Raw genomic sequence first — 23,175 nt, 5'->3', positions numbered from 1 at the left:
CGCGCCTGCTCTTTACTTTGTTGTGACTTGATTTGTCAATGAAATTTTTGCATGTTATTCGTTTAAATACTAGTGTTCAGTAAAATGAACAGAAGAAGCAGGTACAAATTTCTTATTTAATACTGTCCATATTTATTTCATGTAAACATAATTTGAAACGTGTCAACTAATACTACTAATAATAGCAGCACTTCCAACTCAACAGTCAGCAGGCTCACTCAATATTAAGGCACATGATGCACTAGTTAATTTGTAAACACGGCCCCTCCAGGTACGGGGAATAGCGGGGTCTTTAACTTTTGGTCCAGCCAAGCCCAGGTAAAACCCTGGTTCCCTTGGGGCAACTGAGGTAAATCCCCGCCAAAAGCCCCTGCACCCCAGGTACCCTAGGTAAGGCCCTAGTCATTCTAAAATGCCGTCCAGGCTCTTTTTTTTAATGATGGGTAGCCTGGACGTCATTCATAATAAAATTCGTAAACATGTTCGAAATGCCGATCAGAATTTGATCGCACATTTATTGAAATTATTCCAATTTAGTCTATTTAAACAAAAAAAGAACACTGTACCTGTTAAAAGTAATCCTTTTTACATCAATTGCACTATATATTATAAAATAATCACGTTCCTAATTGTTAAAACAACATGCATTTTCAACACCTTCAAAAATTACCAAACACCATTGTTTTTGTCAATGAATGTAACCGAGAACATCCAAATGCAATTTCTTTTCCCTGATTAAGGCTACACATGACTATTAGCTATTAGCTATGAGCGTCTACCTCCCTTAGCAGTATTCATATAAAGCAACTTAATTAAAGCGTACTTGTGTTATAACACAGACCAATAAAATGGTTAAGTTAAAATGACAGTAATAAAAATACTGTATTCAAATTTAAGAACAAAGGGAAATGTTTTTCGTCATTTATTACTTTTTAATAAGTGTAATCGTATAATTGTGTTATCAATCACTTGTGTCACATCAAGATATTCATTATTTACATACACTTGCGTAAAAAAGACATAAGTTCCATCCTTTTCCGATTAAGTGTGAAATGTATTTTCAAACATCGACCGAATATTCCACTTTGTTGATTGTGGCTGCACTGATTTGAGCTGTGTATTGCCCTTTTCAATTGGTTTTGAATAGTGTTTGCGTTTCTTTACCCTCACACGTACATCGGGAGAAACAATTGCTGCAGCATAAACAGCATGCACATATGCATTTAATGCATTTCTTGTTCTCACATTTGGATGCCTTTGGGACTTTGTTTGCGTCCATGTCCTTCGTTAGTAGGTTCAGAAGCACCCCTCTTCTTATACACTCTTCTGACACGAACATCTCTTTTAGGTTATTGTCACATACTCTCGGGCAGAGCGACCGCGGGTATAAAATGGCAACTGCCAGAGCAGGTTTGCCATCTCTTCCCGCCCTACCGATTTCCTGCCAGTAGGCGAGAAAGCTTTTCGGGGCTCCCCAGTGAATGACCATTCTAATGTTAGGAATAGCAATTCCCATCCCGAAAGCAATCGTGCTTACAACAACTCGAACACGCCCATCGGGTTTAGAGAATTCCCCAAGAATCCGTTTCTTGGAATCGTCATCTGTTGACGCATGGTACATCTCTACCTTCCTCTCTCCATCCACCCACCCACGGTCCTGTAGCCCCTCGACCAGAAATGACCATACATTATACACACTCTTGTATGACCTGAGATAAAAAGAAAACATACTGTACATAACGTCATGTACTAAGACAGCTGTATGTGAACTTCTACACAAAAGACGGCATAAGGTAACTGTAAAATTTTGTTAGATTGACTATAGTAAGAATATATAATGTACTTAACAGTAATTTTATTACCTACATTCTTGTTATTGATAATCATTATTTACACTCTTTGTAAAGACAGTTCTATTGGATGCTATTTGCGGTAACAGCCATTGAAACGATGTAGTGAGCGAGGGTTTGCTTTGCAAGGGAGGCATAAAAATACGGAGAAAGCTTGTTAGATTTGGTGATTTTTAAAGCGAACTCGCTTATCAATGCGCTTATCAGGTATGAAATGTACTGCCATTGAAATGTACTGCCATTGTAATGTCATCATCTTTTGATGATAGATAATGATTATGTTGAGGTGATTAAAACGTTTTATTTTTGCTAATGAAAAGGATTCTTTATTACCTGCAAAATATTAAGGTCTTCTCGATCAACTCCCCTTCCTTGCATCCGTCGAGTACCCACAGGAGTTCATCCTCATAGTGCTCAGTGGCCTTCGCCTTCACAACCAGCTTGATATTAGGCCTGTGAATAATGTTAGTTAAAATAATAAGTGTGTTTATCAATTTATAACATGTTTAAATGACAATAATGTTAACGAAAGTAAGAATGCTAAAGTTGGTTAAAATATATTAGAAATTAATACAAGAAATGCTCCATGTAACAATAATGCAAATTTATATGCACTCATTGAGCTATTTTTTAATAATTTAATAAAAAAATATCGATATAAGATACGAATCAGTAAAATAAATCCCGTATCATTTGCATGGGTCACATACCTATCCGGAACAACTTGACAATGCATTTTCGCAGCAACATTGAGGCTGACCTGGTAAACGAGTTCCTTAACCGGGAGTTCAAAGGTATGTACCATCGAATGGATGTCAAATTGATTCAAGTCTTATTATTGGTAGATTTCTTAATCTAATGGGCGAATTTAACGGACATAAATTAATAAGCTCAAAATGTTGCGGAAGAACCCGTCAATAATGTATCCTTCTTGATTTGTTTTCGCTTTAATCAAATTACATTACTTACCTTTCCAGACAGTATGCGATCTGTGGGGTCCAAAGCCACCAGCGACACCCTAGCACGTCATGGCACTCTGGCCGGGGGGTTAGGCAAAGAAATATCGAAGATTTATGCCAAACTTGTCGAACGCACAGAGGACCACCCAGGTGCACGGAAAATGACGAAAAGGGAGGAAGATATAAAATTCTTTGTCAATCTTCTGAAAGAAGAACGCCTTACTGAAAACTGTGGCCGGCGTTCGCATAAGGCATTTCAAACATTCAGAAAGGAGACACTCAACCGTTTTGCATTCATGTCAAAAGTATCAAAACTTAATAAAAGACTGGACAAGAGTCGAAATGTTGTTTTCCATGATTGAGGTTGAATAATTCAGGCCTGAGTATAATGTTCATTGAATTTCATGACTTCAAGCTCCAAAGTCTCGAAAGTTCATAAGTCCGATGTAACATAATTAAGCTTAGCTCACTATAACTGTGTTTCTGCAATATGCATCATATAATTACTTCTTAAAAAGTATTCAGGCATTATACAGGTTTAGTTATGATAATCACATTACAAATTTGTTTCTGTTATCATACTCGGCTTTAAGTATGTATTTTGGCTAATTAAAAATAAGCTTTTTATGTTTTGATAAATTTGGGCCAGTATATTTTCTATTAAAAGTAAGTATAACATCTTTGAGGACATAGCTTTTTTTCAGAAAATTATGGTTTACGTTGAGTTATTTACTTGTTTAATGTATGTGTATTTTGTGTACATTCCTTTTTATTCAATTAATTTGATATTGTTTCTTCCAGTTACTTAAGAATGTTAATTATCTTGACACCCTTAGCTTAAAAGCATATTTTAAAAGTAGGCCAATTGCTAAAATCTAGTCATGTATTTTATAAATATCTTTTTTTATTTTGACATGTCGCCATTGTTATTAGTTAAGGCTTAATATTTTCCTCCAAGTTTATTTTGTTCTGATGTACATATTTTGTAAATAAATCGTGAAATTTGTACCCGACAATACATGTTGCTCGATTTCATAACCTACACCTACGGACAGTAAAACTTAGTTGTGTGTAACCATTTTCTTTAGGGTAATAAGAAAGCTCAACATGGCAGTATCAACACGGAAATGCATGTAAAATAAGGTATTTTGAAGAAATAGTTTGTGAATTTGCAACATTCTTGTGGTGAATAATACATATTTTGGTATTTATTGGTAGTCTTAAGCCATACAATACGAAATAAGACTATTTCATTTAATACAAAGTTTTTACATGTTTACGAATTTTGTTATGAATGACGTTCCAGGCTACCCATCAAAAAAAAAAAAAGCCTGGACGGCATTTTAGAATGACTAGGTAAGGCCCGTTCCCCACTATATTTGGCGTGAATATAAAACCACCGCATTATTGGCATTTCGGGCATTGACGGAGTCTAGTGAGTGAGTGATCCTGCACCAACTAACACCTTGCGAGCCAAAACCTCCATGGTTATAAAGCTGGAAACTGTGTACGGAACAATTCCAAACTTTGAATGGACTAATCCATATTATTTTGAATTTCTGTGTACATTGTCTGGAGTCCTGATTGTCTGGAGTCCTGAGTACTGAAAAAACGTAAAAAGACCGTGTACCAAGTACCAAAAACAGGTGTGGTCAGCCCCTGACATTGCACATGCAGGAGACAATAGTGTTTTATTACTAATAATATCAGACATGCCACAAAGTGTTTTGGTTTGCTGTTTGGCATTTTTTTTTTAAATTCTGTTTAAAATATTGATTGGAAAGTCCTTAATAATAATAGTTCAATAGCTGAGATAAAGCACTGTTGTGAAAATTACAGATAATAATATTGTCATTGGGACATATATCAGGTATGAAGGTTCTCTGTCAGATTGGCACAAATGACATGCATCATCAATTAAATCTGATACATTGTATCAGTCTTTCCGAAATTATAAAAATTCCGGTTGACGGGCACTTTGGAAGTTTTTGCCTGTCCGAAAAAATATATGCAGTATACAAAAAGAGTAAAAAAGTGGTTTTAATGGTTTCCTGATTTCATTCACATAAACACTAAACGGACATGTCGTTTAGTTAAAATAAACACACTGCGTGTCGCAAAAAATATTTAAACACCGCCACCATTAAGGTGCTTTCCGGTTTCTGGTCTTCCGATAATTCCACCAACTCCCGCCATTTTGACTGGAGACGAAGAATATTGAGTGCTGACGATTTTGATTGTACCTTGTTGCAAATCAAGAACCAATCAAAACGTTTGTAATAAAAATGCCGTTACTGATAATTGTATTTACTCGTTTATCCCTGGCAATCAACATCATAATTGCACATCGGAAATGGCCGTATTTTGGCGACTTGTGAAGTCAATATCAGTATGGGATTGACTTAAACTACTGCTAAGGCAAATAATTAGCGAAAAGTTTTTAGAGACATTTCGCCTTTAGTAACCGGTTTTAAATTAAGCGCAAGCACCTTCATCATTGTCACACAATAATACTGATTGTTGTTGTATTTTCAGCTGTGCAACTGTGGCCTTCTATTATTTTTTTTCAATTGCATTACTAAGACAAGTTCAATGTTGATGACTTTGAAAACGAGATTGGAACAAGAATATTCAAACAAATCATGCATTGTTTAAGTTATCTGTAAGGTAGCAGTGAGTGTGCGTGCTGCTCCTAACAATTTGCAATACTTGTATTTGTGCCTTTTTGAGAACCCAGTGCGCACTAAAAAAGAACCATTTTTCTCCTTGCAGCAGATCTGGAAATTCTGCTTAATTTCAGCAGTCGTGTTTAGAGTCTTAAATATCAATACTGAGTATGTTTTACACAAAAAACCATCAACCAATTGGTAGGCAGAGTTGAGAGCAAAGAAACGACTTAACAGAAATCAGCATCTGCTACAGCATAGCACTGTATACACCCCCTGGTGTGTATTTTAGTCAATAAATGATCCATTGAATATGTGGCCTCAATACATGTATATCAATTCACAACTTTCTGCAGGTCTTCAGCAACCGAATCATGTGTGCTAAACCCCAATTGGGCTGATTTAATGTGTTAAGGTTGGCAATTGATCGTAAGGTAGTTATTGTTCGGAGTCACAGTATTGTAAAAAATAGATCCCTGCCCATGTATTAGGGCATCCTATGATCTATCCTTAACTTGTTCTTTCACTGAAATTGAAGCAAATTATCAACTCTTGTTTTAAAGATGCTCAGCTTTGGTTCTTCTTCTATGTTAGAAAAGTTTTAATAATTCACTCCATGTTTTGACAGATCACATGAGAGGGCAACAAATCTGCGCCCGCGACCTGTCACAGCTACAGTTACGAAGCCCAGTTGGATGCGCCCTGAGGCTATTGTTGGACCAAGGTCAAGATCGCTAGAATCCAGGGGTTCAACCGCTTCACTGACATCAGTACTTGATCATGACAGCTATATTAGTCTCAGGTACATTTTAAATCATACTACCACAGACAAAAATATTTTTTTTAATTTTGATAATTATTCAAACAGACCCTTCTAAATTTGGAGAAAAAAACATTTTGTTAAAATCTGGAAATCATGTAAAATGATTTAAATTGAGTATGAAACAAATTCTATGGAAGACCCCCAACCCCCCCTTGTGACAGGGGTGGACCCCGTCCATACCCACCTCTGTTCGCCCCTACCCGACTCATGTTATTGTAGCTTGCCCTTTTCAAAATTCCACCCTGCCCTTTTCAAATCCTGGCTGGAGCACTGACAGTAGTAGTAGTATTCAAACTTAATAAAAAATACCCAAAATGCTGTTTCAAGGCTTTGGGAATGTCCTTCACCCGATTGCTTGTAAACCCAAGAATTTCACTATAAATCCCTTGTGGTGTTAGAGCTCCCTCTGAATTCAGAGCTCCTGATAAGGTTTTGGGCCTACATTCAAATGGCTATGTTACATTCTTTGAAACTTAATTGATTAAAACCATGTTCATTGATATGGATGTTATTTGGTAAGAAGGACATTTCAACTAAATCCGATGCGTTCAAAGGTTCAAAAGCAGTTTCGTTTTTCATCATATTTAATGTGAATATATATATATATATAATTATATATATATATATATATATATATATATTCAATCATCAAAATTAGACCTTTGGATGTACAAGCCCTGCTATATTACAAACATGTCAATTCAGAAGACATTTTACTAGTGCAGGACTTGCCACTTGTGTTAATTTCGACCACTGCATATTTATACAATTATTTGCATGTCATGTTCTGTCATGTATTATCAACTTATGTTCAATGCAACTTTAACTGCCACATCCAGTAGTATTAAGAAATTAGTCAATCCTGGAAGTTTTTCTATAAATTGTGGTAGTTTATGTAGACCTCTCTAAGACTATGAATGCTTGAACCTTTGTCCAACTGTTTATGTTAAGAATTAAATAACTTGCAACAATAAATTGCCAACAACAATATATTCAAATAATTCTTTTAACCTATTGTAAATATGGTGAAGTAAAACTGACATCAGTTATTGTTATTTTGAAATTCTAAACCTTCACTTGTGAAGTTTTCTCCAAAATTATGGAAGTTTACATATGTATGTATCCAAGGACCCAATTTTGACGTTTTTCCAAGTTTTAAGGGGTAATTAATACAGTTACAAACTTTCTTTTATGGAAGCCTTGCTGTAAGTTGTCTCTACTGGTATTTTGATAAATATTGTTAGCAGATTCATCAGAACCCACCATTATATCAACATGTTGCCTGGTACTTTATTGCATTTGTAAACCCCATTATTTATGGAAATAATCAATTACAGTGAAGATGACGAAGGTTTTCCCAATGAGATACGTGAACTGCCGAGGAGGGGTCATCAGTCTGGCAAGGAAAACAGGCAACCGGCCATGAAAAACCAAAAGGAGATCCATAATAACACCTTCACCACACAGAAAAAAGTCGGGAAGAAAAAGATCATAAGGTTTGCTCACATGCTGATCCCATGTTATTTTAAAATAATTTTTAAGGTATTTGCTTGTTGCTTAAAGGAATCTGACCCACATATATGTTAGTCCTTGTACAGCTCTATTAATCTTTGTTGAATTTTGATACATGCTCAGTCCATCATGTCATTTTAGTATCATGCTTGTTGATAACTATTATGCAAAATAAATGACCCAATGGGAACTCTCCGACGATAATATGTAAAATAAATGACCCAATGGGTACTCTCCAACGATAATATGTAAAATAAATGACCCAATGGGAAGTCTCCAACGATAATACGTAAAATAAATGACCCAATGGAAACTCTCCGACGATAATACGTGAAATAAATGACCCAATGGAAACTCTCCGACGATAATATGTGAAATAAATGACCCAATGGAAACTCTCCGACGATAATATGTGAAATAAATGACCCAATGGGAACTCTCCGACGATAATATGTAAAATAAATGACCCAATGGGAACTCTCCGACGATCATATGTAAAATTGCCGCCCCAGCTTACCCCACCCTCCATTTGTTTTTATTCCGGATTTTACTGCCAATACATCCGCATGTGAAATAAATGACCCAATGGGAACTCTCTGATGATAATATGTGAAATAAATGACCCAATGGAAACTCTCTGACGATAATATGTGAAATAAATGACCCAATGGAAACTCTCTGACGATAATATGTGAAATAAATGACCCAATGGGAACTCTCCGACGATTGAAACCCCCTTACACTTTGTTTCAATTTTTCAGAAAAGTCTTTATACACATATAATTAGGCAACATAGAGAAATCCCTGGAATGTCAATACTGAATTTTATATCTTTTTTCCTCTATTACAGAAAGTATGTTGAATCCTCATACACAGATGATACTACTGAGACAGAATCACCAGAGCCTGGCCTTTCCCCTTGGGAGCAATGGCTTATACAGAAAGTCAAGGAAGATCGGCAAAAACTCCGAGAGGAGAGACAGAAAGTTCGGGAGGAAAAGCAGAAAAAACGAGAGGAAGCAATGGTGAAACAAAAGAAACTGGAGCATGCGGAGAAGGTGAGACAAGAATGGGTGGACAAGAAGAACTTTGAGGAGAAATTAAAGACACGTGTTGAGAAACAGCGAACGAAAACAGAGAAGATGATACTAGAGGAACAGAAGAAATTGGAGCGGGTAAAAGCAGAGAGGAAGTTTAACGACTGGAAAGAAGAAAAGCGGTTGGAAGAGAGGAGGAAAAAGAAGGAGGAGAAGGTAGTATGATTGATTTTACGATGCAAAATTTCCAAGACAAAACAACAAGGCTTTCCAACAAAGTACAAGGTCTCCCACCAACAACGAATTTTCCCACTAGCAACAATGTTTTACTACAAATAACAAGGTTTTCACACTTACTACAAGATTTTCTTACAAACAAGTTTTTTTATCTGATATTAAGGTTTTCACTCTAACAACAATTTATTTTAACAACCATGAGGGTTTTCCCACAAACAACAAGTTTTCGTACGCACAACAAGGTTTTCCAATTGAGAACAAGGTTTTCGTAATAAGAACAAGGTTTTCGTAATAAGAACAAGGTTTTCCGATAATGACACGGGTTTACCTCTAACAGAATCACAGCAAGGGTTTTCCAAGTAATTTTCAGCTATGGTCCATTGGCCCTCATGACTGACAAATAAGGGGTCTGTGGAAATAATACAGGGATTTAATTAATTGAAGCTTATCTTTAGTGTCAAAGGGTGCACAGTTACAGTGTGGGAGACAAAATGGGAGTCCCTGGCTAAGAAATTGTGTAAGAGGCTGAGTTATTTTTTGTGGCAATAAAATCCTTGAAAGCAGCAGCCAAAAAATCAAAGTTCTATAACTTGTTAAAATGCACAAGGATCTAAGCTAAACGGAAAAACAAAAAGAAAATAAGGGCTATGTTATTAGACAGAGTAATTTTTACCTACATATACGTGTTGAAAAATGTTTAAAAATCATCAAGGGTGAACAACTAGGACGGACCACTGTGGATATGGTTCAGAACATTTTTTTTTCCTCCATAAACATATATCCTGCTGTAGCATTAGTTTCTACATTAACCCCTTGTCTTAATGTAATTTAACTTGTGTATTTATTATAACTTTTAGTTGAAAGAACAAGAAGAAGAGAAGTTAAGGAAAGATCAGAGGATAGCAGCCCAGCAAAAGTTTGAGGAATGGTGTAAAAGAGCGGACGCAAAGTCAAAGCCACTGCCCAATAGTTTTGGATACACTGATGGCAAATTGACAGGTGAGTGAATGATGGTTTTCCGCTTGTGAGGTTCTTGAAGCCTTGGTGTCATCGGTGGCGAATTATGAAAATATCAATACATGTATGGAAATTTGTACACTTGACCATATGCGTAGCAAGGGTCATAAATTTGTCATAATAGATAATTATTGAGTTAAACCTAACAAACTAGGCAGTGCTCTTACAAATGTATGCCAGTTTGTTGGTCTGCTAATAACTACTACATGACATTTTACTTTCAATTATATATTCTATAGAATAATATTATAAAATATTTTAACTAAAAGACAGTGTTCATGAAACTGTGCCAGTAGACTAGAATTCCTTTGGAAAGAAATTAAGAATGTCTTGGTTTGATCCACTCTATTCAAAAGCAAGGTCTCTGTCTTCATTTGTAGGTTAAATTTCAATCATCCTATGGCTTACCAGTATGCCGTATGAAAACCTGAATATTCGGGCAGCATTGGCGTCTGCGGTGTTGTCACACTTTTATTTTTAGTCAACTTATTTTCAACGACTTATTTTGGTCCCAAAATTTGGTATGCACGTAAATCATGGTCAGTATATGAGTGGTCAATAGGTCATCTTAGAGAAAATTGATGCTGAAAGCCAAAATTGGGTTGCAGACTATCAAAATCATTTAATTTGTTTGTTGAAATAATGTTATAAAATGATTTGGGAAGATAATGCTTTAATAAGTGAAGAGCTGGTTTACTCCCTTAGTACTTGGATAAGAACCTAGCAAGTTGACAATGATCACAAAACATTGGATATTTTAAAAGTTGGTTTTATTGATCAAAATAAAATAGATCTATAACCTGTTAAAATAGTAAAATGCAGTATCTAAACAGTATATTGCGTAGAGAAAAAATGTCATATTATGATAACTCTAAAATCATTTTTGTAAAAAACACACACATAGTTCTAAATGCAGAGTACAAATACTATGTATAAATGTATAATATTTAAAAATAAAGTATTGCCAATATATTTACATTTTATCTTGCAAATGTCTCTTGTTAATAATAAAAGATTTTTGCTTTTAAACATCACATAATTAATACATACAAACATGTAGGATTATATTATACATAAACATGAAACCCATAGATCTACAAATTGGAAATGAAGATAAAGCAATATTATTACAAGCATATCGCTAATTCACACATAAAAGACAAAAACCCATTGAAAAAATAAATTTGATTCAGTAGTTTTAATATTTGGAAGTCTTTAGGTATTAATAAGTGCTGTTCTTTTCCCTATAACTGGAGTTGTGGAAAAATTCTGCTTCAACTATTCCATTTGCTGCTGCCCTGCTTCCTGTTGTGTTTCTTGGCCCTCTTCCTGTTCCTGTCCATTTCCCGGCTGAGAATCTTGATCTACTTCCTGTTGGCTGGTTCCTCCTAGTGCTTCTTCGCCCATTTCCTGTTGGCCAGTTTCCTGCTGGGTACCAGTGTAAAGAGAGGGCAGGGAACCTTTCAGAGCTTGCACATCCTCTGGATTATCCCTGTAGAATGCGGGTGTGTGTTTTTTCTGGAATTGAAAAGTTGAATTTGAAATTTGTTTTCTGGTCAGCTCCTTTATAATGGGCTTTTACACAACCAATATCTATGTCATATTTTTTCATTTAATATTAAAGACAGTGTAGTGGTTTTGACATTCGACATAAGTTTTGGGGGTTTTAAATTGAAATCATACAATAATTGTTCATGAAAAAAACACAGAAAATTAAAGCTAACATTGCATTAAATGATAGCTAGTAAGAAACTCACAGCATCTTGTGCCAGTGCATCAGCACCATGTTTCTGCAGAAGTTCTGCCATCTCTTGTGAGACAGCTGTAGCGTAATGTAGGGGGGTCCTCTCCAGCTGCAAAATGACATTAGAACTGTTAGTTAAGATTTTCTTAATTTAGATTACCCTTCAATAGCTGTGAAAAAGCCAATATTTAAATTTGCATTGATGATATAGAATGTAAGCAGATGAATACCTTAGAAGTCTTGACAATGTTTCATAAAAAGTACAGTTGTTATCTATTTTACTGAACCAAACCATTTACTGTGGTAAGTTATCCAGAGAATGACTGCTAACCTGAAGATGTTTAAAGTGAGATTGAATTGTTAAGAACACAGTGGCATTACGTTTTTCCTCAATAGTCTCTATAATTGGTAGTACTTACGTTATCTTTACACTTCAATGTCACAGGAAAGTTTGATGCCAGGTGTTCTACGGCTTCCTTGTGGCCAACAAGCACTGCTAAATGGAGGGGTGATCTCCCTTGGACATCTTTGGCACCTGCGAGTTTCTTGCGCTCTAGAGCCTGGTTTAAGTCTCGAAGTCCTTCTGTCTGCACAGCTTTAAACACAGCTGAGATTCGTTCCTAAATGAATGAATTATCTTGAAATATACACATTTGTTATGGATTTGTTATAATTTCATGTGTATCATTTGAACGGATTTATTTCTATGATTTTGCTGAGTGTTTCATTATCCTAGTCTCACTTATTGTATTGAAAGATAACCACTGTAAACAGATCAAACTGCATTAAGACTTGGGTCAGAATTAAAATCAATTTTGTTTTCATATTAGAATTAACACTAAGACCAAAACCAATATGGTTCCTTAATTCACTCATGAAATGAATTTTATGACTGAAAATAATTGTTGTACTTAAGGCCATGTCTAAAAATGCCCCTTTTTTATAATCGTCACCCTAGTGCAATAACTTGATAACTGCAATGTAAGAAGCAGATATGTAGTCATTGAATTAAGGTGACAATATACATGTATTAATCCAATCAGCTATGCAGAGCTTATGTTAAACATTGTATGATTTCAGTCTTGCCACCTTAAGTTGAAACTTATATCTTATCTTACCTGTAATTCAGGTAGTTCTTTAAGGAATGTTTGTGTATCTTCTGGCAGTGTATTTGTCTGTTCTTTGAGGCGATCAAGGACGACGTCAAACTTGTCATAGCCAGCAAGGAGAAGGTCTTGAAGAGTGTCCAATTCTTCCATTTCCACAAGTTTCTGGACATATTTGTCTGGAAGAAAAAGGAATAGTTTGCAGCCAATGGGTTATTTGGATATTTTCTTACATTTGATTGAGTAGTTGAATCTTAATATATAGAGCACTTGGAAACACAGCCTGCAACTAGTACATTCTACCTCTCAACCTTATCAAATCTATTCCAGCATCATATGAGGAAAACCTTCTTACCAATTGCTTCTACATTCTCCTTAACTCCACTCTCCTCCGCAATATCTCTTGCAGTCTTATTATTCTCGTCCCTTTCACCTGGACTGTAACCCATGCTCAGAAGCGTTGTAAGGTCTGCCGCCTGCTGGCTTGCCAGTTTGTGGAGCTCTGTCTGTCCATGTTCATCTTTGTGGGATCGTTCCTTGGGCGTCTCGTCTTCTTCTTTGTCCTCCATCACTGTTTCCAGGCCAGGCTGTTGGCTCAAGGCTGCCTCTTTTGCCCTGGAGAATTGAAATAACAGTTTGGTTGATGAGATATTGGTTGCTGCATGCCATTATGCCATAATCAAGATATGTGATTGGTTGCTGCTTGCATTTATGTAATTATCAATCGCTTTATTGATCTATTTGGTCAGCATTGTGACTTACTTCCTCTGTAGTTCCTCCTGCTCCTTCCTCCGTCTTTCTTCCTCGGCGGCTTCACGCTGCCTCCGTTCCTCCTCCTGGAGGCGATGTAACTCTGCCCTCCGTTTATCGCGTGATTCTCTTTCCTGTTTCTTAGCCTCCTCTTCTTCACGGATCTGGGAGAGGATCGCCTTTTGCTGGAAATTGATAATATTGATTTATAAAACGATTGTGCGTTGATATACATGATGATGGACATTGTTATTGCCATCAGACTACTTTGCCCCTTGCTTCAGAAAATTAAGGTCATTTATGTTCAAAATGCATTATAAACTTGATGGTCACAATTGTTGGCCTATTATGGTGATATTTTACAGTGTACATTTTGTATTTAATGAAAAGTTATGTGTATAGAAGGATTGGTGCTCTCTTATAGAGATAAGATGACAGTTTTGGGTTGAAAATACAGTTTTGAAATATCCTCATCAAGGCAATGTAGAACATGCGAAAGACATACCCTCTTGTTATGGTTGGCATTTTCCTGGTATTTGTACAGAAAGTGAGCCAGGTATTCGATAGGATCCCATGGGCGTTGTTCAGCAATCTGAGCCAGGGCGATAGTCAGGGCATGGCCGAGGTGTTCAGAGACATATTTGCCATCGACAGTGGTGGGTGGGGGATTTTGGCGAACATCTGGAGAGATGTACATCTGGACAGGCTTGTTTGGGTCAACAGGTGGCATCTGGGGTTTCTTGGCGGGTGGCGGGGTTGCAGACTTTGGGGGTGTACTTGGCTTCTCATCTGAAAGCAATGTAATTTCGGTTGTAATTCCATTCTTTAAATTACATCTTTGAGCAAACACAACAAGCAAAATTTGCTGATTATTGACATTCATTCTTTCAATGCTGCATTGTTTTGTTTTTTGCTAAAGTTATAAGCTTACCATCACCCTCAGCTGTTTGCGTGGCATCTTCTTCCTGAGTCTGTGCTTGTTTCTTCCTTTGACATGTTAGAACTGGTTTAGCCAGTTTCTTCTGCAGTTTTTCAGCAGTTTTCTCCCCTGGAAGAAGGTCAGGGTTCTCATTGATTTCTTTGGGCGTCTTTTGGTTCTGAAGAAAGACATTAACAGAAGGTTAACAATAAACTCTTTTCAGTAAAATAATTAAAAATATAATCACTTGCTGAAAACCTGACTCCCTTTTTTAAAAGTGAACCGAGATTGGTGCTCTTGTTCACTGTTCATTTGAGGTTAAAAACTACTGTGAACATATTAATATAATGTTTAAAAATAGTACATGTAGAAGATTTGGCATAAATATTTGAAGAAATATAATTAGTTTACGAATCAGAAAGATTAACATTTCTGAAGATATGAAAAAGTACAAATTGGATATAGACAGATATTTCTCAATAAAATGTAAGTGGACACAACTTTGTCTCGTTAAAACTCACAATGTCTTGAGCATCATCTTCAGCCCCAGCATTAACAAGAACTTCATACAGGTGACCTCCGTCTCTCCTGCCTGCTGCGTAATGTAGGGCAGTACGTCCCATCTGGAATAAAAAATAGTTGAGACATCTGAGCGCTGGGAAAGTAGGTTACTGTGGAAGACAGAATTTCAATATTGAGCAGGATTTTTTATATTTTTGACAAAATATCCTGTAATTAATTAATGTGATCAGTTTTTTAAATTTTGTTTCTTAAAAAATAGACCAACATCAAGGTTTATGGCGAGAAAAATGCTTCAAACTCAGTTCCCAATGTTTATACATACAGAGTCAGTAGCTTTCAAAGACTCAGCAAAGGTTTTAGCTATGTTTTCCACAATATCACCGAGGCCAAGAATGACTGCCTCGTGCAAGGGAGGTAACCCAGTCCTGTCAGCAGCGCACACAAGCTTTCCATCCTCCATGAGTTCCTTGACTCGATCCCATTGGCTCTCCCTGACAGCCTTGTGAAGGTCTTCAACCTGACCCTACAGAGTAGAATTAGAATTGTTGATTATTATATACCATATCTATGGGGAAATAGTGAAACTTCAATTCATTTGGGACTGTTAATTATGCTCCCAAAGGACCTAGTCTTTCAGCTACATCAATTCTTCTGAAGTTCACAGTTTAATTCCATTTGTAGAAGTGTTCCTGAAACTTCACTCCTTAGCCAAAGGTTTAACTTACAATTGTACTGCAGACTTGAAAACTGATTCAAAAAGAAGCTTTTATTGCCAGTATGACATATTGAAATTTATAGGTAACCTATGATGTAAGGAATTACATTAAGGAAATCTAAAGACTAATTATGAATATAAAATATTCGAACTGTGTGTGATGACACAAAATTTGATCATACTGTATAGATGCTAAAGTATCAAGTCAGGTATCAGTTATAACACTTACCACTGTTTGTTTGACTGTTGAGTTGAATTCTTTCTTTTCGTCATCATCGTCATCATCGTCGTCTAACCAGAGATCAAGCCAGCCTCGCAGCAGCATCTCTTCTCGCTCTTTCTTCTTTAAACCTGCATGAAGGTTTTCAAAGGTTTATTATAGTAAAATTATGTGCATATTATTAGAGGGACCAAAAAAGGATGACACTTGCAAATTGATTATTGCAAAAAAATCACCCTTTATAATTGAGTGCTCTGAAAACAGAAAAGTGAAATTCACCATTTTTATGGGTTACATTTCTGTTCTTTATATTTAGAATTAAGAAAAATCAATCCAAGAAATCATTCAATTAAAACAAGATCTTCCATGTAGCAAATTTTTGGTAGTTTATCTTCTGTGAACATTTCTTTGCACAACAAACTCAGTAATAACATTCATACCCTTGATCTTCTGTTTAACGGCCTCTTTAAAAACACTCTCCCCTTCTTCTGGAAAATCTTCATCATCAAACATGTTTTCTACAGCAGTGTTTCCATCTTCATCTTTAGTTGTGATATCGACCTTGTCCATCAGAGCCTTTATAACCTAGTATTTGAACATAAGACTAATTTGACAAATTGAAACTCAATATATCAATCATCTCACCATACCTTGACTGATCGGTATGCATCTCCCCTCAACATGGATGGAGGTTGGCAGTGTTTGTAATTCGGCATTGAGGTCAACAAGCCAGATGGGGCTGTTTTCCAAATTTGTGCCCTGTTCATTATCCGAGATTTTTTTTCATATTTAAGATTACACAATTTATTTTAAAATAAAATAAAATAAATACAAAATATTTTCCACCCACCTGTATGGATTTGAGAGTTCGCACAGCAACATGAAGGAAAGTCTCGCCTCGTTCATTGCGGGCGCTAACATCAAACCCTTCCTCTGGATCTTCAAGTTGTTTTAAGGCTTCGCTCTCGTCACACCCAACAAGGGCCTGGTATAACTTGCTGTTCTCCATGGCAACCTGTTTTACATAAATGGATTCATTTTGAAAATATTTAAATGTTTCTCTTTGGATTTTCAAGGACTTGGCTTCTCGTTAATGTTTCAGCTGAACCAATCATCATCACTGTATGATAGCCCCAATTTCTGGAACACTTTTTAGTCCTTAAAGAAGAATTATTGCACTCAATTTGTGTATATGTTTAAATTGTGTAATGTTCTTCTATAGTAAAGAGTATTGGGATGTTTGAAATTATTTTAAAGGTTTAATTGTGATCAAAGAACTTGTTTTGTAAATCATGTTTAAGCAAGTATTAAGTTAGATAAATAAAATAAGATACAACAACAATTATGTCAATAAAACTGTTTTAATATGTTAAGATATTTTGAGACCTCAGGGTACAATTTCCTTTAAACCTCCTGAAAAACTTTTGGCAGACATTATAAATATAAAATAATATATCAACAATTTTAGGACTTCCATTTTGTATAACCCCCAACCCCTCCTTCACAGTAAAACATTCAATTTTCTGGTTTCCATTGCATTTTAAAAGATACATGTTACAACGATGCTTTTTGTTTCAACAATAGTTTCTGCATGACAGCCAACATACAAGGGCCCATGCGTGTATGGCTTTTCATACCCCTGAATGCAATTCGCCTTAAAGTAAATGAGAACCTAATTACATGTAAGTCAATTCTTAAACACAAGAATTGCATTCATTGGCTTTTGAAGATTTTTTTTTAAGATTACAACACTGCAATTCTGTCAATTTAAAAATTTCACCTAATAAAGTTACTCAGCTATTGATTTTAATTGCTTTATAGCAGCATTTGCAAATCATAACAGAAGCTGAAAAACATGATGGAACATGACAGTAGAAATCCTTCACATTCTCTTTCAAATGTATTTAGTGAATTTGCATTGGTATTTGAACCATCAAATTACTTCTTGTAGTCTAGTTAAAACCTTGATAGTATTTAGTTGCAATAACTCATTGTTTTAAGTTATAATTAATTGCAATTAGTCACATTCTGTGACAAGTTCAGTAATTTAATCTCCTAATCTGGTTAATCTCTTTAAAGTTAAACCAGTTAATCTCTTTAACAGATATAAATATGTCACTCAGGACAAATATAAAACAATGAACATACCTCTGAAGATCAAGTTTCCTTTAAATAATTGATATTTAAAACAATAACCACTGTCAACGATCAGAAAGCTCGATCTCTTACAGAAGCAGATATTGACAGTTGACTTTCCCAGTTGCTAGGGAGTTATTTATATTGGTTACGGTCGGCCATTATTCAGTAGGCAATTGAAATAGAGAGAAATGAAGCATGACTCTAGCTTGGTGGATATTGTGGATCAAATATTTATCTTAATCATTAAGTTTACACTGTCATTTTGAAAGGACGTGTCAGATTACAAAGTGTTATATCGGAAAAACGGGTTTTTCATTCACAAGCCATGATAATGAAATTTGGATCTAAATTTTAGTGCAATTATGATTTAAATGAAATTGCTGTGCAGCTCGGCAGATGTGTTGGAAGTATAAAAATGCCAGTTTTGTGCGAAGAAGTTAATTTGATTTAGATTTAAAGTGCTGAATGTTAAATTCTTTAAGGTTGAAGTGTTTAACTTTTAGCAAAATGTTTAGAAATAAAGTTAATGTATTTGAGAACTCATTTAATGTATTTATCCAAAATATATTTCAAACGTTATGATTTTTTTTTGAGAAAAAAAGTCATGGGAATGAAATAAAAAGTGCTCTGAGGCTATGCTTAAAAAGACGTTTGTTTGTGGTTACTCGACCGACTCAGTAAAATTGGCCCAATTAAAAAAATGGCCACCTGCAGTGTCAATATTTTCCAGTTATTTTCTACAGTCATATGGTAATAAATAGCAAAAAAAGCAGACAACAGGCATAAAGATTGATAAAAAAATCCTTATTGATTTATCTACCCTCTTACAAAATTGTGGGTACAGGGTAAACCCCGAACAAACAGTTTTTTTCATAGTGGCCACAAATCAGAGACTTTTTGAAATCTATCAATCAAAATAATCTTTGTGAAATAAAAGTTACATTTATCACATTTAACTTATTGCGTTCTCATGTCTTACCCTTTTTTGTGCACAATGTTTTATGGTTGTTTTGAATTATGAGTTACAGTTCTGAATGTTTTTTTCCAAAAGAAGAAGTACATGCATGTGTTTTCTCTCATAAATTTTGTCAATAAAGCTGAGTCACATTTTTAGTGTGAGAAATGAATTAAGGAATTGAGGGCGGACAGCGGCTTGCTTTCAATGGTACTTCATAAGAAATTCAGATTTTGAAGATTAGCTTCCCATAGCTTATACAATGGAAAATATAGCACATCAAATTTAAATGAAACCATAGCCTTTTTATGAATACATACTTAATATTTTAGAAGAGGGATTTTATTGAAGAAAGATTTTTGCAAAAAAGACTGTGATAGCAATAATTTAAATTAGTTTGTATTTTAAACATGTTATCTATTGTTGATAACCTAATTTAGTGTCGAAAAAGAGGATAATTGTTTGTTTCGGTGTAAGATCAGAATTTCTTGCATACCGGACGTGCTGGAAAAACTCTTATACCCCCCATGTAAGATGATTCATGCGCAACAGCGCGCCACTTCTTATTTCTTCTATTGTATGGTTTATGAAAAGTATATTATGCAATTAAGCGCAATCAAAAATATAAGAATACAATACTTTTAATTAAAATTGAAAATAATTAATCGTAAAAGCGTGATTTTTAAAGGAAATAGTTGATTATATAGTGATTAAAAATTACTGCACTTTATAATGTCAGTACACAATGTCGCACACGCTTTTTGGTGAAATGTACTAAAGTACATTTTCTAAGTCAATTTTTCCACAAATTCATAATTTTAGGTATGCAAGAAAAAATATCAATCATGTTTTTCCGGTCCGGATCGAAAAAAGCTCGTTACCGGCTTACGCATGTGCCCTCGGGTCGGATTTTTCTATTCGTACCGGAAACACATGATAGATACTTATAATATTTTACTGATTGAGCATCAAAGGTTATATTTCATGAAATGCATAGCCAGGATTGAAATATTAACTTTTGGTGTTCACGAGGTGAAATTTATTGTGATTGTACATGTAAATAAAAGATTTTTATTCTATTATTATTACCTTTAGAAAGGATAGAAAATAACAGTTAATTGTAGTCTTTTAGAAAAGCTCGCCAAATTGTTAACAAACGTTATATCAATTTGGAAATCAGATTTCGTTGAAATTGTGTTCCAGCCCTGAGTCACAGCGTCGATGTTTAGAATGGAAGTAAAAGTGGGCTAAAATACCAAACTGAAGATAATATTACAAAAATATTTTCTCTGTTTGAAATATCATTTTTTGTTTATAGCAATAAAAATATATGTTAAAGGTTGCTATTCGTTGTTATAATATCATGAATATATACACTATAACAATCCCTTTATAATTTCAGGCTACCATGACACATGTGCGTACCCTGTACCCTCGTTCTACAATCCGATGCCATGGCAACCAATACACATTCCCCGTCCCGCGTCCGAAAAGAGGGCCAAGCGACGAGGAAAACCGAAACCTAAATATGCCTGGAATCCAGAAAAATATCGATGAAGATTGGCATTTATTACAATATGAATAAAATATTTTTGAAAGCTTATAGATATGAAATTGTGGAATTTTATTCAAGTTTTGTTTCTGAACTTGTTCTCATAAATACATATTAATTAACTAATCTGAAATAATATGAAGACAGATTTAATTGGATAGTAATTAAGTAGATTTCTAGTTCCTTATTTTTAGTAAAATTGATGATTGATTCAATAAAAAAAAAGCAAAAATTGAATGGCAACTTGTTCATTAGCACTGATGAAATTGATGACATTTCATGCTTGAACGATGGTTGTTAAAATCATACCATTTAAAAAAAAAATCTTACTTAGTTACATAAATACAGGTAGATTCCAGTTGTTGCCAAGTTTATTGCAAATATAGATTTTTGTTATTAATTGTTTCGATAAGCTTATTGCATTTACAATGTAAGTAAACATGCTTTCAAAAGATTTTGTAATTTATTACAGACTTTAGTGTAACATGTTTTTTTAAATACTTGCTCAGTAAACATGCTTTTTAAAAAAGACGATGTAATTCTATCAAGGCATTGATACATGTAATTTGTAGCATTGTATTGTAATTTCTGTTTGCATTATGTTTTGTGTCTTTATTAAATCTGCACTTTCACAGAAGAAGTTTTGACAACTTTTTTTATTGTTCGTCTTGGCATGAGCCAATTTTTACCTTAATGTCTGAAAACAAGTGATACAAAATTGCTCAGACAAAAGATCAGATTGCAGGTTTTCATATTATTGTTCAAAAATTGATGTTTACTGCAAAGAAATAATCATTTTTTTTAAAGCGTAAGTATGGCTTTTAGCCATTAAACATTAATTTTTAAAGTGTCTGCATCTTTATTTTTGGGATTTTTAAGAAAAAAAATATAATTGTGAAGGTATTATTTATTTAAAAATCTTGCTCAGTAAAGTTGCTATTGATTGGTATGTAGATGTTAAATGTTAATTAATGACCAAATGGAAATTTGGCTGGTGCTTTTGGTCCACAGATTTCTCAATGATTAAAAAAGAATCCATACAGTGATCCCAATGGCGGAGACATCATCATGAACACTAAAAAAGGTTAAAATCTAGGACATTATGAAAATTGAAATTGAGTTTTGTAATGATTATAATAATCATGCTATTTTGTCTAAACCTAGAACCCAGAATTTTCATGAATAGTTTTCCAACTATATACTGATAAAGTGTTTGAGGATTTATAATGTAAAACTAACATTAGTTTCTTGACTTTTTCTGTATGCAAATGTTTATTTTTAGTTTTGCATGACTGTATAACTTTTGTAAAAGCAAATTTTATTTTTGAAATTTTGCTAGTTCTAGATCTATTATTTTACATGGACGTTTTAGTGTATGTCAGCGTAGTAGCATTGTAGTATTATTATTTACAACATTTTAAGAAATCTCACGTTATGCATTTGTTTGTGTATCTATGGAGATGGTCGTCTTGGTAGCTATTTCAAAGTACTTGTGATTGTATTTTATTTATTTGTCTGTGATAAGATACTAAGAGAATAAAACATAAAAAGTGGAACTCTTCCTATTTCTACACAAAGAATATCTTAAACACTGTTGTTAAAGTTCGATTATCTTAATATAACTATCAGAGTATTACCATTTCTGGGGTGAGCTATTGCGGTCGGCCATTTTTCGTCAATAATTTGTTACTCCCTAGAGGCCACAATTTTAGACCAATTCTACTGAAAATTGATCAGACTGATTGACATGCTGAAATACCATACAAGTTCAAATCTTAGAAAATCTTGTTTATGCAATAGAGGCTGTTTTGTTGTCTGATCTTTGTACAACTTGATGACAGATTTTGGGTTGATAAAGACTTGATCTACTTCAAATATTGGTCATCTCAGGTCAAAAACTAGGTCTCAAGGTTAAATTTCGAAAAAGCTTCTTCGCACATGAAAGGAACGTGTCCATGTATGCACAATATTAACCGCTTTTTCATTTAATGTTTCTTAAACTTGGTCAGAATGATTGTGTTGAAATATCAATGAAGTTGGAATATGTGTATCTTTCTGGTACAAACTAGGTCAGTAGGTCAAAAGTAAGAACTATGTTTATCCAATAGGGGCTTCTTTTTCCATCTGATCACCTGAAATCATTGACTCAATGATCTTGTAGATGATATCTTAGATAATTTTAGATACGCAGCATCTTGGAATAAAAAGTACATCACAGAGTTAAGTGTAAGTAAAACTCTTTTTGTTCAATAAAAGTTGCATATTTCCTTGGATCCTGACGTGACACTTGGTTAGAATGATTGTATAGTATTTAACAACCCTTGAAAAAGTAGTTGGCACTATTATGGTGTTTAATAAAGTATGTATTCGCTGATTAGCATCCATAGAAAGTCGAATGAGCGACATCATTGAATTTTGAAGAGCTGGATATATATAGACATACTTTCCGAAA

General features: G+C 34.7%; 2 protein-coding genes across 3 annotated transcripts; one reads left to right on the top strand and one right to left on the bottom strand.

Annotated features, from left to right (window-relative positions):
* LOC128236122 (coiled-coil domain-containing protein 34-like) lies at positions 1–22,279 on the top strand. 2 transcript variants are annotated; one of them, XM_052950985.1, is made up of 6 exons: positions 1–101; positions 6,104–6,277; positions 7,636–7,794; positions 8,661–9,063; positions 9,942–10,083; positions 20,574–22,279. In XM_052950985.1, exons 1-6 carry the CDS (start codon positions 85–87, stop codon positions 20,726–20,728), a joined length of 1,050 nt encoding a protein of 349 aa, XP_052806945.1. In that variant the 5' UTR covers positions 1–84; the 3' UTR covers positions 20,729–22,279. The 2 variants fall into 2 exon arrangements, with proteins under 2 accessions (XP_052806945.1, XP_052806955.1); XM_052950995.1 differs by lacking the exon at positions 1–101 and adding an exon at positions 3,900–3,952.
* Positions 10,864–18,379, bottom strand: LOC128236112 (neurofilament light polypeptide-like). Its single transcript, XM_052950973.1, has 14 exons — positions 18,226–18,379; positions 16,928–17,092; positions 16,518–16,662; positions 16,087–16,208; positions 15,465–15,665; positions 15,142–15,243; positions 14,633–14,798; positions 14,207–14,490; positions 13,714–13,886; positions 13,307–13,566; positions 12,964–13,130; positions 12,265–12,465; positions 11,859–11,954; positions 10,864–11,619 (listed from the first exon to the last, which is right to left on the bottom strand). Exons 2-14 carry the CDS (start codon positions 17,084–17,086, stop codon positions 11,380–11,382), a joined length of 2,316 nt encoding a protein of 771 aa, XP_052806933.1. The 5' UTR covers positions 17,087–17,092; positions 18,226–18,379; the 3' UTR covers positions 10,864–11,379.
* Positions 22,280–23,175: the final 896 nt, after the last annotated feature.

The sequence above is a fragment of the Mya arenaria genome, chromosome 1 (genome assembly GCF_026914265.1).
Source record: "Mya arenaria isolate MELC-2E11 chromosome 1, ASM2691426v1".
Classification (NCBI taxonomy): Eukaryota; Metazoa; Mollusca; class Bivalvia; order Myida; family Myidae; genus Mya; species Mya arenaria.
Note: the sequence above shows the minus strand (reverse complement) of the source record. Positions and strands in the feature narration are given on the sequence as shown.

Excerpts from the sequence above, each read along its gene's own strand:
- LOC128236122 (XM_052950985.1), top strand. Across the intron at positions 6,278-7,635 it reads GACAGCTATATTAGTCTCAG|TGAAGATGACGAAGGTTTTC; the intron begins GTACATTTTAAA and ends AATCAATTACAG. Across the intron at positions 10,084-20,573 it reads CACTGATGGCAAATTGACAG|GCTACCATGACACATGTGCG; the intron begins GTGAGTGAATGA and ends TTATAATTTCAG.
- LOC128236112 (XM_052950973.1), bottom strand. The coding sequence starts at position 17,086 with ATGGAGAACAGCAAGTTATACCAGGCCCTTGTTGGGTGTGACGAGAGC. Across the intron at positions 14,799-15,141 it reads AAGATGATGCTCAAGACATT|AACCAAAAGACGCCCAAAGA; the intron begins GTGAGTTTTAAC and ends GTCTTTCTTCAG. Across the intron at positions 12,466-12,963 it reads AAGAACTACCTGAATTACAG|GAACGAATCTCAGCTGTGTT; the intron begins GTAAGATAAGAT and ends TCATTCATTTAG.